Source organism: Pipra filicauda, unplaced genomic scaffold, assembly GCF_003945595.2.
Source record: "Pipra filicauda isolate LSUMZ 115617 unplaced genomic scaffold, ASM394559v2 scaffold212_size3012638_pilon, whole genome shotgun sequence".
In the NCBI taxonomy this organism is placed as follows: Eukaryota; Metazoa; Chordata; class Aves; order Passeriformes; family Pipridae; genus Pipra; species Pipra filicauda.
The window spans coordinates 1,934,828-1,952,343 of NW_024104324.1; the positions used below are offsets into that span (position 1 = coordinate 1,934,828).

General features: G+C 40.8%; 1 protein-coding gene across 5 annotated transcripts in view; it reads left to right on the top strand.

The window, feature by feature from the left end:
• The window catches only part of BEGAIN (brain enriched guanylate kinase associated), a 161,392-nt gene extending 144,370 nt beyond the window's left edge, over positions 1-17,022 (top strand). For all 5 annotated transcript variants that reach the window (XM_039381100.1, XM_039381101.1, XM_027730832.2 and 2 more), the window contains 3 exons: positions 7,960-8,067; positions 11,644-11,727; positions 14,914-17,022. In XM_039381100.1, coding sequence (XP_039237034.1) covers positions 7,960-8,067; positions 11,644-11,727; positions 14,914-16,287 — 1,566 coding nt within the window. In that variant the 3' untranslated portion in view covers positions 16,288-17,022. The remainder of the gene's footprint in view (positions 1-7,959; positions 8,068-11,643; positions 11,728-14,913) is intronic.
• Positions 17,023-17,516: the final 494 nt, after the last annotated feature.

Below are 17,516 nucleotides of genomic sequence, written 5' to 3' on the forward strand. Positions count from 1 at the left end.
GGATGGGTGTCCTGGGGATCACTGCAGTGGGAAGCAAAGATGAGACAGTGGTACATTATGAAGTGCAATCAGGATGCTGCCACAGCCTCTGCATACACCCCTACACATTCCTGCAGTTTTGTTTGTAATTTGACAAAGAATTACCTAATAAATTAGCTAAACATTTGGCTCTTTTCCTCTATTTGCTTGTAAAGATGCACATTCGTAAATAAACTTGTGAGTTCAGTGAGTCTTTAAGTGAATAGCTCCTTTGGATACTCATTTTACACTTAAACCAAAATAAAATAGCTATGCAAAGAAGCAAAACTAAAAATGTAATATGTATTAGATGGTGCTCTCAAGCAATGATCAGTACCAAATCCTACACTTCAAGGATTATGTCATGAACTGGTATTCAAGGATACAGTTTTATTATTAAGTGAAAAGTCTTTCATTATTCTTACTTGTTCTTTTCATCTTGCCAGTTCACTGTTTTTATGACAGTTTCTGCCCATGGGTGTGAGTGTGAGTAGGGGATATCCACAGCTTGGCTCTTAACTGGCAGATAAACTCACACAGCTCTGAAGCTCCATAAGCAGGCACAAATACAAATATGTCATCTGCCATAATACCATGAAGATCTGCAGAGCAAAAACTAACATGCTTAAAATCAGGAAGTACTGTGTAGAATACCCAGTAATACCTGCAAATCTAAACCATATTTTGCTTTTTTATGAGCCAACTGATAAAATAATTTATGCATATGGTGTAGAGAGAAGTACTGTAAATAGAGCAGCTGCTAACTTTGAGAGTTACAGCAGAAAAAAAAGTTTGATTTCCACCACAACATTTCTTATTCTTGTTTTCTCGACATTGTTGGATATGCCCCTCGCCTAGACATACCTACCACCACATACATTTCTATTAAAGACTCAAGCTTAGAGGTCCTTCAGTTCAAACACCGTGCCTTGCTCAGATAAGACCATGACACACCTTGAGAAGTGAACTTATACCATATTCGAGGCATACTGGTTCTCTATTTTATTATAACCTAGAGATGTATTAATTATATATTAAATCATCTTTGCATAACAGTAGAAGCATTTACTTATATGGCAAATGCCAGCATTTGCTAATAACAGAAATTTAAACTACCATATATCATAACAACCCCAGTTATCACAGCAGTCAAGTGAGATATGGTAGCCATACATTTTTACAGAACTCACAGAAGTATGGAGTGATTGAGGTTTGAAGGGACATCTGGATGTCATTTAGTTCAAACCTCCTGCTCAAACACCTAGAGCAGGTTGTCCAGGAGTCTGTCCAGATAGTTTTTAAATATTTCAAGGATGGAAGCTCTGCAACCTCTCTGGGAAACCTTTTTCAGTGCTCAATCACCGTCATAGTAAAAGAGTTTCCTGATGTTCAGATGACACTGCTTGTGTATCATGTGTTGTGCCACTTATATTGTGCCGGTTGCTTCTTTTCCTGTCACTGGGCACCACTGAAAAGAGCCTGGTTCTGTCCTCTTTGTAACCTCCCTTCAGATATTCATCCACATTTCATGAGATCCCACCCAAGCCTTGTCATCTCCAGACTAAACAGTCCCAGCTCTCTCAGTCATTCCTTATAACAGAGATGCTCCAAACCCTTAATCATCTTCTTGGCCATTTCTTAGACTCTCTCTCCAGTGTGTCCATATTGTACTGAGGATTCTGAACTGGACACAGTTCTCCAGGTATGACTACAGCAGTGCAGAGAGGAAGGATCACCTCCATTTACTTGCTGGCAACACTTCTTCTAATGCAGCCCGGGGTTACCTTTGGCCTTCTTTGCAGCAAGGAGACACGTTGATGGCTCATGTTCAACTTGGTTTCCACCAGCACCTCCCGATCCTTTTCTGAAAAGCTGCAATGTGTGACAGGTGGCCCCCAGTATACATGGGTGCATGGGGTTGTTCCTCCTGCAGTGCAGGATTTGATACTTCTTGTTGCACTTCATAAAGTTCCTGTCAGCCCATTTCTCCCGGCTTTCGAGGTCCCTGTGGAGTACAGCTCAACCCTCTGCTGTACTAACCACTCCTCCCCATTTTATGTCATCTGCAACTGCTCTGTTTTGTCCTTCATAAGATGATTTCAATGAGGTTATAAAATACCATTATAAAATACACAGACTTTGTTTTGAAAGTATATCCCCATAGCACTTGTTTGCTGACTACGATCCACAGAACAACAGTAAATCCACTGCAGTTGCTTAGCAGATACTACCTTAAAGCATGTGCAATGAAACGATCATGACTGCTGGTCTGTGAGAAAAGTACTGAGTTAACAGCGTTACACTGCTCCAAAGAAGTGGGGAATTTCTCCTACGGAAGTGTTGTGTTCCTCCTAGACAAGCAGAGTAGTAAAGAAAAAAGGGAGAAAAGTTCTACCTCCATTCCTCATCCAAAAACATTGCTGTAAACCTCTCTCCAGGCATTCAGGATGGGATAGCAGTGTCTCTTTGGTGGTATTTGTAACAGAAAAAGTCTCTCTCTCTCTGTCTGTCATTTGGGCATTAATTAATAGGAGAGATTTCCAAAGGAGTAGGGCTGGCCACTAATGCCTTGATAGTCACTACCACCATTACATTATTGTCACTGTAGCATTGAAATTCTACCAATTGAAATGTTCCCTACAGGAATATCAAGAACAGATTTACTTTGCCACGTTTGAAAAGGCTGACATTTCCACAGACCCGCCCTTCTCATTTGCAAATTTGAGACTGATTTCAAAAGGTCTATCTCAGAGCTCCCACAGCACAGCAGAGATGACAGTAACCAGCTAAGTCTTGACTATAGGTTGACACTGCTTTATGGTAGAACACTGTAGTGGGTTTCTGTAGCTGGGTTTTGGTAGTGGGGGGGTACAGGGGTGGCTTCTGTTAGAAGCTGCTGGAAGCTTCCCCTGTCCCGTGGAGCCAATGCCAGCCGGCTCCAGGACAGGCTTCAAGGCCAAGCCAGTCAGGAGTAACAGTAACACCTCTGTGATAACGTATTTAAGGACAGAAGGTTGTGGTGCAGAAAGAATTCCAGCCAGGGAAGAGCAGAGTGAGAACATGGGAACAACAAAGCAGACACCAAGGTCAGTGCAGAAGGAGGGGCAGGAGGTGCTCCAGGCACTGGAGCTGTGGCCCCTGCGGCCCGTGGTGCAGACCATGGGGGAGCAGCTGTGCCCCTGCAGCCCATGCAGGACCATCGGGGTGCAGAGACGCCCCTGCAGCCCATGGAGGAGCCCATGCTGGAGCAGGTGGATGTATGAAGGAGGCTGTGACTCCGTGGGAGGCCCAAGATGGAGCGGGGTCCTGCCAGGGACCTGCAGCCCATGGAGAGGGAAGCCTATACTGCAGCAGGTTTTTCCTGGGTAGGACTTGTGGCCCCTGTGGGGGACCCACATCAGTACAGCTCATTTATGAAGGACTGCACCCCATGGAGGAGTGACCCACGGGACAGCAGTTTGGGAAGAACTCCTGCCCGAGGGATGGACTCACGCTGGAGAGGTCCTTCAAGGACTGTCTCCTGTGGGAGGGACCCCACGGGAGCAGGGGAAGGACTCCTCTCTCTGAGCAGTAGCAGAAACAACAACTGACCATAACCCCCATTCCCTGTCCCCCTGCACCACTGGGAACATGGAAGGAAGGAGGAGTGGGGGGAAGGTGTTTTTAAGATTATTTCTCACTCTTTGGCTCTTATCCTGTTAGTAATAAATTTAAGTACTGTCCCCACTTTGAGTCTGTTTTGCCTGTGAAGGTAATCAGTAAGTGACCTCTCCCAGGTGTTATCTCAGCTCATGAATCCTTAGCTGTTTTCTTTTCTCTCCTCTGTCCAGTTGCAGAGGGAGAGTGAGAGAGTGGCTTTAGTGGGTACCTGGCATCCAGCCAGGGTTAACCCACTAAAGACACCCTCCAGGTGCTGGAAAGGAATGAAGGGAACTGCAACTTTACCAGAGAGACAGCCAACTTCTAGGCTGCTCCATTTCTTCTGAAGGACTAGAGTAGGAACCTTTGTGGATCCACAAGATCTTGCAAGAAAAGCAGATATTTTCATCCAGCTTTTGTTACTTTTCAAAATACACTTATCTATTAATTATTTCGTGCTGTATCAACCTCCCAGAATTCTTTTTACCCCACTTATATTACAGATTACAGATATAGGGACTACATGGCACCAAACACTTTTGAAAGTGACACCTTATATTTTTATGGACATGTAAATATACGAGGGATGTTGTCACTGTGATAGATACAAATTATAAAAAAAAAAACCAAGGTTCTAGACAGAGATTATTATCACACAGTTGCTTTGTGAAGAGCAGATATTCAATTCCTTCCTTAGATCTGAGAAAGAAGTACTGACACCCATACTAAATCCAGGCTAGGAGAAAGGGCTCTGAGCCCTTGGTCCCCCCAACATCAGTATCAGTGCTGTGACTGCTGTAGTCACCCAGCAGCACAAATTTGATCTGACTCAGACGTGGGCACATGATTGCAGTTCTCTTGTGTTAGTCAGACACTACAGAGCTGTATTCTTGTTTGCTGGCTTTGTGTCAAGGGAGGAGGCAGGGGCAAGATGCACTGAGCTGACTCAACAAAGATTTCTGAACAAGGACCCACCAGCAGCTCAGCCCATGCAGTCTATAGATATGGCATTTTGGAGTGGACTTCAGAAACCCTCAGCCCAGCTGCAAGCTGTTGGCATATCAATAACACCATTGACTTAATTCGCTACTGAGTTTTGAGATATAGGTTGTTAGCACCTGCAGAGCAGAAAACTGTGCCAAAATGAGAGAGGAGGGGTCATCAGCCTTATGGAAGAGCAGGAGGACTGAGCATCTATAAGCTACCAAAAATAGAGGGATCTGCCAAGAGTGGTTACAAGTAAAATAAGCATTTTTATTTGTAACTCACAATCATAGCATTGATATTATGATTCTCATGCTCCTTTCATGCCTCTCTGAGAGCTATATCTGATGCTGAAAATATGATTGTTCAACTGCAACTGGAGGGTTCATAGTTGCAGTCCTCATAACCAGCAATCCTTTTAATGCAGTGATCTAGCACTGCCATACTGTCTCTTCCAGAAGCACTATTTTCCCCTAAGTGTGTCAGGATCAAGCGTCTGTCCTCTTGTTGGCACCACTGGACCACAATAACATCTGGCTGAAGCCCTGAGCCTTCAAAGATGGACACACAGTGTGTGGTCAATATGATAAAGGCTTTTAGTGTTCTGTCCACCCTTAGGCTACCTCCTTTTGTTACAGTGAAACAGACTCTTTGCTCATGTCAAAAACACTAATTTCAAGAAAAAGATGTGAACATATACTGGTGGAGAAGACTGGGACTGGCCTTTCTTTCTCATTCCTCCTCCACCACAGCATTGCTAAAATGTTTATTACTTTGGTGTCCACCTGCTGACCTATAATAGTATAAATTTGGACTAAGCCGAATTTTACAGTTCAACAAATACAGAATGTTTTTTAAAGTCACACTTGGCCAGATGCAACGTCTGGAAAACATCAGTCCAAAATTTATCATAACTGAAATAAAACGAAAGCATAATTTAGCCAGATTCAACATTACTCAATGCAGGGGAAAGTACTGCTACCAAAGCCTGAATCTGCTACCCTTTTATGAATTTCTCTCTGCTGAAGACTATAAATTCTTGATCAGATGTTCTTTCCTGAACTGTAAAATAGATCAAGTCAAGTTCAATCTAGCTAAGCAAGAGCAACATTTACTGAAATCAGAGAGATTTAGAGCAACAGGGTTCTACAAATCAGCTGTCCTAGCACTCACAACTTGTCATACAAGAGCTGATAAAATCTTCAGTACAAACGGTTATTTGGAAGATTAAATCCTTACCCTGTGGACATGGATCCTTCAAAAGCATTAAATTACTGAGAAAATTGAGGGGACACATTTTTCACAGGTACTTATGTAGTCACTTGTCTACCTCATTACACAGCTAAATACCTTTCAAAATGTAATCTTCAGTCATACTCTCAAAGGAGATAGATTTTTAGAGGTGCACAGATGGCCAGGAGGTTTACAAGGTGCCTAGTTGTTTAGTTCACAGTAAAGTGGATGCGAGTGAAGGGTCTCATATAAAACCACGTTAACCTGCCTAAGAAACACAGCCCCTAAGATCGTGTGTCTTGTTAAAATCAGTAAGGTTGGACCTCTTGCAAGCTCTCAAAGCTACTCTTTGGCTTTCCATGAGGTAGTGCCCAGGCAGCCAGCAGCAGTGCCTGATCACTGGAAACAAGGAGGGGAGAGGTGTCAAGCCTGAACCAGCCTCCAGACAGAGCTGGACTGTCAGAACAGAGGTCTGGCAACAGCAGGGAACAGACAGTCCATAAAAAAACTGACATTAAAGTAGGCCAGTCCAGACCTTCACAGAGACACTTCAATCGTATCTGCACTGTTTAAAGCAAGCCGTGGGTTTGTGTAGACCATTTGAGAAGGTGTTTTTCTTTAAATAGCAACTTAGGATGAGAGCTGCCACTTCCAATTTAATCACCGTTCTTTAATACAGCCTCATGCTTTGCAGCTGGATAATTAACCTTGATATTCATTTGGACTTCAAAACACACAATTCCCATTGCTGTCAATTAGCTGACAATGTCGAGTATGTGTTGATAGAAGATTTTTGTGTGACCCTGGCAATATGGCATTTGGGAAATTTCAGTTCTTCACAACTAACTCTAACAATTTTAGAATGGTGAGTGACATTCACAGAATCTCAGAATGGTTGAGGTTCTAAGGGACCATTGGAGGTCAATTAGTCCAACTTCCCCGCTCAAGGAGGGTCCCCTGGAGCACTTTATTCAGGATTGTATCCAGGCAGATTTTTACTATTTCCTCCTCATGTTCAGGTGAACTTCCTATGTACCAGTTTCTGCCCTTTGCCTCTTGTCCGATTGCTCAGCACCACTGAGATTCATGAATTTGTCACTGGATTGAGTTCATTAAACAAAAGAGATGTACATTAGGGTTTACCCTACTTTCTGTTCTTACAACAGTGAAGCTTTCTAGAAGATCCTCCAGAAAATCTTCAAACCTTCTTGTTATCCTGGTCTTGTACAGCTCTGAGCAAATGGAAGATGCCTCTGTCTCAGAGCATTCAGAAACTACCATACTTTTTAACACTAAGATACAGCTGGAGGCAGGGTTAGAAATGATTGTTACACAACAATCTTTGATACATGAGGCCATACAATAAACACTGCAGTATGAAAATGGGACAAAATATGAGAAGGGCCAGCGGCACTTTTTTTCCCCACTGATTTCTTTGCATTTATGATACAGAGTTACAGCCTACTGGTAACAAGATTAAATTAGTGGGCAGAAGGAAGTTTGGATCAGACTGTTTTCCTGATATCCCACTGTGGGTCGCGTTCTGCTAATAAGTGTTAACCCTGTAATCAGGCAAACATTCACCTTGAGAAATGAACAACCTTAATCAGGGCTCTTAAAGCAGTCAGAACAGGCAACAGCTAAATTGAAATTGGCTCAAATGCAACTGTTTTTCTTTCAAATATTGTTCTTCCTCTCCTATGAGAATGGGAGATAATAGCATAAGTGAAACATCCTTGTACCAAATGTCACCAGCACCTGCAGTCCCTTCCAGGTTAGAAACTGTGTTTTGCAACTAAGAAGGAATAGCTGATGCTCAATTGAATGCTTTTGCAGAGGCTAACTACAGCCTTTTGTGAAGGCTCCTAATGTAAGCCCAATTTGACCTCCATATTTTCAAAGGACTTTACCTCATCTGCTAAGTAAAAATAGCAAAAAACCTAAGGGGAAAAAAAAGGGGAAAAAAAAAGAAATGTCAGTCCGTTGTGCTTTCCCCTGGATTGGAGAATGACATCAACCTTTGAGTCTTTATCTGACGGTAGTTTGACAGTATCAAAAACACTTACTATTCCATTTTCTACACAGGGTCAACATTACGAAGAGGAAAAACGGGCTTTGAGCCATGAAATAATTGCACTCAATAATCACTTAATAGAAGCCAAGGTGACAATAGATAAGTTGTCAGAAGACAATGTAAGTATTTAATTATGGATATATCTTGAGACTATATTTAGAAATAATTTAGGTCTTGCACTTCCCATGAAATTATAGAATAATTTGTTATTGTTCATGTAGTGTAACGTGTCACCTCAACAGTTAAAATTTCTTTGTTTGTTCCCATCATCTTGTAATTCAACTCTCCTTATGCTATGAAGTTGTGGTGAGACTTTTGACATTTTTTCCTTATGTAACCTGAAACTGATGAAAAAATACTCTAAGAAACGGGAATATTCCCACATTGATTTTGCCATCAGTACAGCAAACTGGTGCAAGTACATGCTCAGAGCTGTTGCAGGGGCACATGTATGGAGTGAGGACTCCTCATAAGGCTTTTAGGCACAGTGTGAAGCCCTACATTTCCTGCAGTTCCTCTGATCTTTTGGTCTTTGCTCACCAAAATGGGATGCCCAGCACAAGTGAGCTCTATTAGCAGAAGGTAGGATTGACCCAACTTGGTCACTCAGATCATTGCACAGAGGAGGAGGAGGCAGGTTTTCCCCAGCAGTCATTAACGTGGAACAATTTATCTATCTCTATGTGGAACAAAACAGGGAACAACTAGCAATTTTCACTCTGCATCTCATTAAACACTGTTGAAAACTGGCATGCGTACTGCAGCTGGCAACAAAGCTCATTAAATCCTTCCAGGAACAAACCTACAAAGACAGCAAAGAAAGGAAGATTGTAGGCATTTAGTTCATTATTGTGGCATTCCCTCAACACTTAATAAAAAATTCATCTACAGAAGACATGTTTCTTTTAGCACTTATTTTTTCAGTATCTTATATTCAATCTTCCCATATTTCATCTGAACTCTAAATCACAGCAGGGAGCATTTGATCCCATTAAAATGCCTGTTGATATGAATTGTGCCTATGCAATTAACAACTTTCCAATGGAAACAGAGTTCATAATCTGACCCTTTACTTTTACAAAAGTTGAGTTGAAAGAACAGATATTACATAGCTCTAACAGCTGTAACCAACGGAGCATGGTAAATGTAATGGGCTACATTTAGGTTTTAGAAGCACAGGTATACATCCAGACTAACGCAGCTGCAATCAGTGGAGATATTTCAAAGTTAAAATAGAGGTGGGAAAAAATTGTCAGACTCTCCCTGTAAGTATGCATGAATTTACACTTCTTCATGGAGTCAGGTTTGAACCCACATTTGAAGTGTTTTCAATTTTCATAGTTTCACTCTGAGCATTACAGTATGGTCCAGAGGCCTCAAATAACAGTATCACTTCTTCAGACTTGAGGTGAGTTTGCAGACAAAATTTTGCCCTTGCAGGACTCAAGGAAATGGCATGAATCTGAGTCAGGTTGGATATCAGGAAAAGGTTTTTCACCCAGAGGGTGGTTAGGCACTGGAACAGGCTCCCCAGGGCAGTGGTCACAGCACTGAGCCCGACAGAGTTCAAGAAGCATTTGGACAACACTCCCGGGCACACAGTGTGGCTCTTGGGGATAGTTCTGCGCAGGGTAATAATAAAACTAATAAAAGTAAAGGTTAAAGTCCAAATTTTAAAGAAACGAACTATGAAACAAACCACTAGTATTATACCTAATAAGTAGAGACAGTGGTAAACTGAAGAATCCAGCATGGAGAGAACATGTTTTTGTCTTGGCAATCTTTCTTCCTTCAATTATATTTCCCCTCATTCTTCTGACAGAAATGTAAAATGATGCTTTTGATGCAAAAACATGTTTTAAATTATTGGAAACAGTTTTGGCATTAATTTCTGCTTATTGTTCTAGTTGCCACAGAGATGGCTAGTTTCCATTCAGGCAAACATTAAAGAAGAGAAAGTCACTCCAGTCACATGGCTTGGCCCAGCACGCTGAGAACAAAGTACACGTGGCACATGTAACTCACATGTAATTTTTCTGTAGTAATTTTTAAAGCTGCTAAAAATAAAGTGTCAGAAATGCTTTTTGTACTCTCCATGACAACCACTTCACAGAAACAGGAACACAGCTTTTAAAGAAAGGACTAGATTTTGGAGTGATACCATTTTTGTGTGCCTAGTAATGCCATATAGGACTAGCAGTACCTACACGTTGTACAGCAGTATATTTTGGGTTTCATGTGCATGTAACGTCAAAATCACACGCACACGCAACAGACTTTGCTTCCAAATTGAATTATTGGGTTCTTACAGAAATGAAAATAGTGTGTACTAATATAAAATTTAAGACCCGCATAAATTAATATGTCTCCCCAGTTTGTTTCAGGTAGAAGTGGCATGTATAAAAGCTCACACAGACACAGAAAGAATTCACAAACCAAGAGCATCTAAAGGTCCTTGAATATGAAGATATAATGAACTAATGATCGTAGGAAAACTATCCTCATCCCTCATGGGTTCACAGGAACATCTTGTTTCATCTGTTATTACAGAATACCTTAAAACAGTATTTCTAAACAGAGGGAATTTCCTTTTCATAGAATATTTCTTTATCAGCTTTTTAAAAAATAAATGGAGGAGTAAAAATTGGCAGGCAATAAAATTGTAAAATTAAGACCAGAGAAAATCCAAATCATTTCAGTATTCAACACCTTTTTTCTATAAGTATGTTCTAATTTTTACAGATTAACACAGCCTAGTGCCCATAATACCTTTATACTTTGTATATCTCTGCCCACCTACAAATTCAGCTTCTGAAACCAACTCTGTTTTTAATGCAACTGCATAAGGAAAAACAACATACAACTCTTACCTTCAGGGACCCAAAGGTACTGGTTGAAGGATACAGTTACACATTCATGTGTGCTAAATTAAATTGGGTGAAGGGCAAATCTGTGTACTGAATTTTCCCATTAAATATGCTGTGGAAGCCATTCAATAAGGAGATTGTATAAGCAGCTTTCTTAAATTCTCTCCTTCTCTGTGTGGAATTCTCATGGTAATTTCTTGCCCAGTGAAAGTATTTTGTTCTGGATCATCAAATATTTGCAGTGAGATTTAATATATTTCTATAGCTGCATTCTGCAAGATATTAAAGGAGTCAGGAACCAGAAAGAAAATATCATAAGGAGACAGAGGCTCCCTTCTTAAAAAAACAACATAGTGTATATTTCTGTAATGAATTCTCCCACAGTCTCATAAAATTATTTTATCACTTTCTACAGTAGTATTTTAGTGCTGATCTTGATAATACTCAGCAGAAATTGTCTGTTCTTGAATTTTCTTTTTTGTTTAAAAGATCACGTTTCTTTTAGCCTTCACAGTACCATGCATGTTAACAGTAAAAAGTCCACTTCCTAATGGTAAGTATCCATGTTCTGAAATGTAGATTGCTGTTCTGTTGTAACAGTTCTCAAAAAATTTTATTCTTACCAATTTTATCAGCCCTCACAGAGCAAAGGGGCAAATATCTCTGGATCATGCAAGAAACACAACATCTTAATGTATTTAAAAGTTAAAGTATGCTCCAAATTTGCTCAAAGTCAATTTTTAAAAGATTTTTCATGGGAGAAAGGCTGAAAGCCACAAGCTCTTTGCGAACTTTAAATAAGAGGCTATTTTTTGGGTTTTTTTCTAGGAGCTCTATAGGAAGGACTGCAATTTAGCTGCTCAGTTGCTCCAGTGCAGCAAGAATTACGACAGGGCACATAAACTCTCAGAGGTAATGTGACTGAACTTCTTCAATATTCAAAGAAATAAATATTGTATGGGAAACAGGTTATTTTGCATGTATCAATCCCAGAACTTGTTTGCCCTTAAAGTTTTTATCTCCCCACACCCTGCCTTTAAACCACAGGAGGGCTTGAGCACCTGCTACTGTTCTGTGCAGCCTAGGGAGGTGCTGACAAAATCACAGCCAGTGATGGTACTTGAAGACACTCTCTTCCCCAGAACCCCTCCTATCCAGTAGAATGGGCCTGCACTGATTGCCTGAAAAACAAAGGTTTTAGAAAAACCAAAGAGCTGCAAACTCTAGAATGCAAAATGCTGGGGAGAAGCAGTGGGGTGAGAGCAAATGACAAGCTACAGGCGTCAGAGATTCTGATATAATCAATTTTCCTCCTGAAGCTATTTTCCAGTCCAGCTAGTTTCCAAACCTGAATTTTAAAATGGACTGACAGAACAAATACCTTTTTCTAAAGAAACCAGAGCACCGAATTATTGATTTCCAAGGTGTAAACTTTAATTAATAATCCTTGCTTCCAAGGAAACTAGGCTTGAGAAACAGGCTCCTTAAAGGGAAGGTAAATATTATCTTAGTGAACAAGACTGTCTTTAGGGATACAGGCCCTGCACAAAGCAAAAGCATCTTCCTCACATATATTGCTTCAGTGAAGGTCACAGGGAATAGCCCTTTCTTCATCAGTCCCATCAAGTCAACATTCCCCCAAATGGTCTCTCTTTTGCAATTCTGCAATAGAATAAGGCAAAATTAAATGTGGAATGTATAAACCATTTCTAAGTCAGTTGATGGCTTCAGTGCACTAAATATCCCTGGTAAATAAAGATGGAGCAACTTTCCTCTGTTAAATGGGCAATGATTTTCTGGAACGGAGACAGAACTTCCATATTAACCATTATCTTGGTTATTTTTTCCTATTATCTGACTTTCCTTAGCAGGAATTATCATCACTAACATTATTAACATTACTAACAAACATCTGAAAGCATCCTATCTGTTAGCAGTAATTAGGACCTTAAAAGTTCTTAGTGGTTCACTTGCAGAGAACTATCGCAAATGTGGGATCTCCCCACAGTTTCCCAGACTGTCAAACATTCAATTAAATAGGCAATCTCCACTCATAAGTCCAACTATTTTTAATTTAGCAAGTGTGAATGCACTGTCACAGCCAATAAATTCCTTACAAATGCAAATATTGCCTGATAAAGTATTGTATGTTATCCAGAAACCTAAACTGTAGTACAATATAGTAATGTGACAACAATATCATTTTAGTAATTCTAGTTTCCAGTGGAATATCCAGAAAACAATGTTCTTCTTCTTAACACATTTCATAATCTTAATAATGTATATAAAATAGATCAAACAGTCATGCTACAGGATACTGTAGCTGCCCCATACAGCATTTTCACATTAAATTAACTGTATTTCTTTTCTTGATTTCTGTGGCAATTTACACCAGGCCTATTTTACAACCTGTTAATTCAATCTCTGTTGCATCTGTACTTACTGTGACTAATACTGCTGTCCGCCAGCAGACTGGCAATATCATATTCTTTATTTCCAATGGAAGACATATGAGCTAATTAGCAACATAATGATTAATCCAAAATATCCTGGAAGGTTCTGATCATTGAAAAAACACCCTATGTCACTACATACCATGTTTGGAATACACTGAGTTTGGAGGATTAAACCAGTTTTGAAAACTTCCCAGTGAAGCTAAAAGAGGAGCTCCATTTCTTATACAATGTGAGATCGGGACAAGAAGCAGGCACTGTAAATTTCCTTTGCCAAAAGTAAAGTGAAAGGGGACAACTTCAGTTATTTGTAGGGTTTTCTCCTCTAGAGAAACAAAGTTAAGGAGGGAATGAGGTCATAAGGTTAGCCACTATTTATTTTGTAAAGAGGAACTTGATTTCTAGTTATAAAAAGAAAGTGCAGAGTAAATCAGAGTTCAGCTAAGCACTCACGGGATAAATTCCTAAGTGGCATAAATCAGCACAGATATCAAAGGAGCTATCATAATCACAAACTCAAAACTTATTCCAAACATGAGTTTTTCTGATTTCCAGCAAGAAATCTGAGACACAACCATCACACAGCTCTCTGTCTCATATTGCTGTCAGATCATTGATAGAGATCTGAAATGAGCAAGGAAGATAAAACTTGACTGGAAAGCATGTGTAGTGATACTTCAGTAGGCCTTACCTACCAGACTTTTGGATTGCATCAAGGAATGTGGTCTCTATCTCTTCTGGTCCACATGACAGAATGGCAGGTGGAACCACCCACAGAGCTGATCCTGACTTTCTCAAAAAAACTATGTGATTTCTGATGCATAACAGACATTGATTAATTCTGTCATGGGAATCATAAATTCATGTAAGAACATGTTGAGCCTTATGTGGATGGTTGATCTGACAAGCAGTGTCCAACTGATGGGGCAAGGAAGCTGGTTTGATTTGCTTCTTCCCAGCACAAGAACACTCCTGTCACAGCAGCCAGTACCACTTTAAGTGTCAGTGAAGTCAGCTTTTCCACCTCTTCAAACAGCATTGTTTATCAAATGTGAAGCCAGAGAGCAGGAGCCAATTTGGCACTGGATTGGAGGCAAGATGAGCTTGAGGAAAGGCAAAAGAAGAACAGAAAATTCTGATCTCATCCTCCTCTTTCTTCACCCCCCTAGAAACCTTCGCACACCCACACTCCAACCGCAAATCTCACCCAGGCAGACAGTCTGGAAGTATTGCTCTATGTTTTAATTCCCTACCTGCCTTTTTAAGATTGTTGTTTACTACGTACTTTACATCAGTAAAGTAAACCTGGCAGTGCTGGGCTAATGGTTGGACTCAATGAGCTTAGAGGCCTTTTCTATGATTCTGTGATCATTCCTATCCAACCCGAATTAACTTGGAAGGAAGCTTTTCAGTTTCACAGTGTTGTCCATGAGGGAAAGCAAATGAATATTTCCAAATATCAGGTAGATAAATGAAAGTCATTCAATTACATATGATTCCAAAAATGTACAAAGATTGTGGCCCTCACATTAGCAGAAGAACCATGTATAGTGAGTTATGCCATGTCATAAACAGCACTCAACTCACACCAGTATTGATATGTACCCTTTTCTCCTTTCTCTTTTGCCATCTCTTTATGTTATAGTTGCCATCTGACTTTCAGGAAAGAGTCAGCATCCATCTGGAAAAACACGGGTGCAGCCTTTCTGTCCCCTTGTGCCACACTTCTTACGCAGACACCATACCCACTTGCGTCATTGCCAAAGTACTGGAAAAACCAGACCCAAACAGCTTGTCTTCACACTTGTCAAGCCCTTCTACAAGGGATCTCAATTTTCAGGACTCTGCCGGAAAAGTCGGACAAAGGCCACAGTACAAGTCCGATATCTACTGCAGCGACACAGCCCTTTACTGCCCCGAGGAGAGGAGGAGGGAGAGGAGGCCAAGTGTGGACACGCAAGTGAAAGACGTGGGGTTCCTGCGGTCCCAGAACTCCACGGACAGCACTGTCGAGGAAGATGGATTCCATTCCAGCTTCTCTCATGAAGCCTTCCCAGAGTACATTACCTCTCTGCCAACCTCCAGCTCCTATTCCAGCTTCAGCGTCACCTCCGAGGAGAAGGAGAACGCCCAAGCCAACACTCTGACAGCCTCTCAGCAAGCAATCTACATGAGCAATCGAGACGAACTGTTTGAAAGAAAGTCCCCTGCAGGTTATGAGCACCAGGGAAGCCCCAGGTTTGCCAAGCCCAAACCTGCGCAGCACATGGAGCTCGCGGACGACAACGAGAACTCACCCACTTTTACCAGAACTCTGCCTCCATATGCAAATGAGCCTTTTCATTTCTCAGCCATAACACCACAGCAGGCGTTAGCAAATCAGAAAATGAGGAACGAGTGCAGGAGTACCCACCTTTCAGAAGAAGACTTGCCTGGGCGATGGAGGCAGTTGAGCGTGGAGGACATTGGTGCATACTCTTACAGGAACGCTGGCAGGCTGTCGCCCTGCAGTTTTTCAGAGCAGTACTATAGCAGCCCTATTAAGAAGGGGGACAGCCGAACAAGCCCCATCTATGCTAGTTACAAAGCAGATAGCTGCTCCGAGGGAGATGATATCTGCCAAAGCAGACTTGTGGATTCCTGCTTCCTGAGAACAGACGGTGGTCTGAATATTGACATCAGCACTAGCTGTAAACAGGACAAATTGCCCACTTACAAAACTAAAGAATCAAGAGACCAAAAAAATGAAAGGATCACTGTCCAGTTATGCAGTAGCAAAAACATCGAAAACAGCCCAGTATTGAAAAGAGAATACGTGGATGTGAGCCCCAACAGCTCGGCAGAGTCGCTCAATCAGAGTTCAGTGGAGGCTTCAGAAATCCACCAGTCTTCCATGGATCAAGGAAGCCATTCGGGTATTCACAGCAAACAGCAGCAGTTTCAACGGACTGGGAGCACTGGTTTGAGTCGGAAGGACAGCCTTACAAAAGCACAATTATATGGAACCCTTCTGAACTAGGCATCTTCCAAAACGGCAATAAGACAACAAACAAAAGGAAGCAAAGAGCATTTGATACTTCTAGTGAACAATAAGGTTCTAAGAAACAGGATTATTATAAAGTATATATTCATAATGGTACTATATGTTTAAAACAAAATCTCTTCAAAAACGTTATACAGCACTTTTCACTTAACATCCTTTCCACATGGGAGATCGTCCCCTCCCCTCTTTTATAAACCTGAAATATTTTTATAATCAAAATGGTATTTATTAGACTATCTTAAGCTATTTGAGCAGAATTCTTTTCCCTTCAAGCAGGTTTCTTATTTATTTTTGTGCATGAGGCCATCTGTGCCTAAATTCTTGGAGAAAAAGGGTAAAATCATGATGGCGGCGATAAAAAAATAAATCCACCTGATAAAATACCATAAAATGTCATGTGAAATCAAAACAAACAGGAATGGTGAATTTGAAGAAGTATATTTTTTAACAAGAACGGAATTGTATCTTAAGTTATTTCATAAAAATGTATTTATGAGTGACTAATGTATGCACAAAGTGATACTAATATTTTGTTCTTTTAATCCACTGTGTTTCTGCTTTCCTATTTTTCCTTGTATACTACCTCAAAAGTAATTGAGGGTTTCTTTGTCACATTTTCTGTAGGCTTGCATTTATATTGTCTAAAATGCATGCAGTGTCATAATTAATACTGTATTTTGCATAACTTAATAAAAGACACCAGTGGATCTATTTTGGGGTTATTTTTTCCCTTCATTAAAATAGACCCTGGACAATAGAACATGGAGTTTCTTGGAGTGGCACCAGTCCAGCAGAAGTTAATGACTAAAGCTCCTGAATTAGATTGCTTTCTAAAGAAGTCTCTTTTTCTCTGTAAGCTCTAAAAATCTGGTTCACAGTCCACGGCCTCTGGGCGTGGAAGGATGACTTCTCATCAGCCTCTTGAAAGTAAGCAATGAAAAAAAATTGTTTATCCACAGGCTTGAATTCACTAGACAGGGTTCTGTGCACTGAAAGAAAACTGAAAACTGCTGGAAAACCAGTGATGTGAACTCCTCCTCCAGTACTCACATACTTGACACAATCTTTTAGGTCTTTAGGACTGTTACATCTCACAGTTGCCTTTTCCTCATATGTAGCTTGGTATTTCTAACCTATTGTTCTAAAGCCTAAGGAAAGTCTGGCCTTCTGTAGCCTATGGGAATTTTACCCCTAAGTCTAAGAAG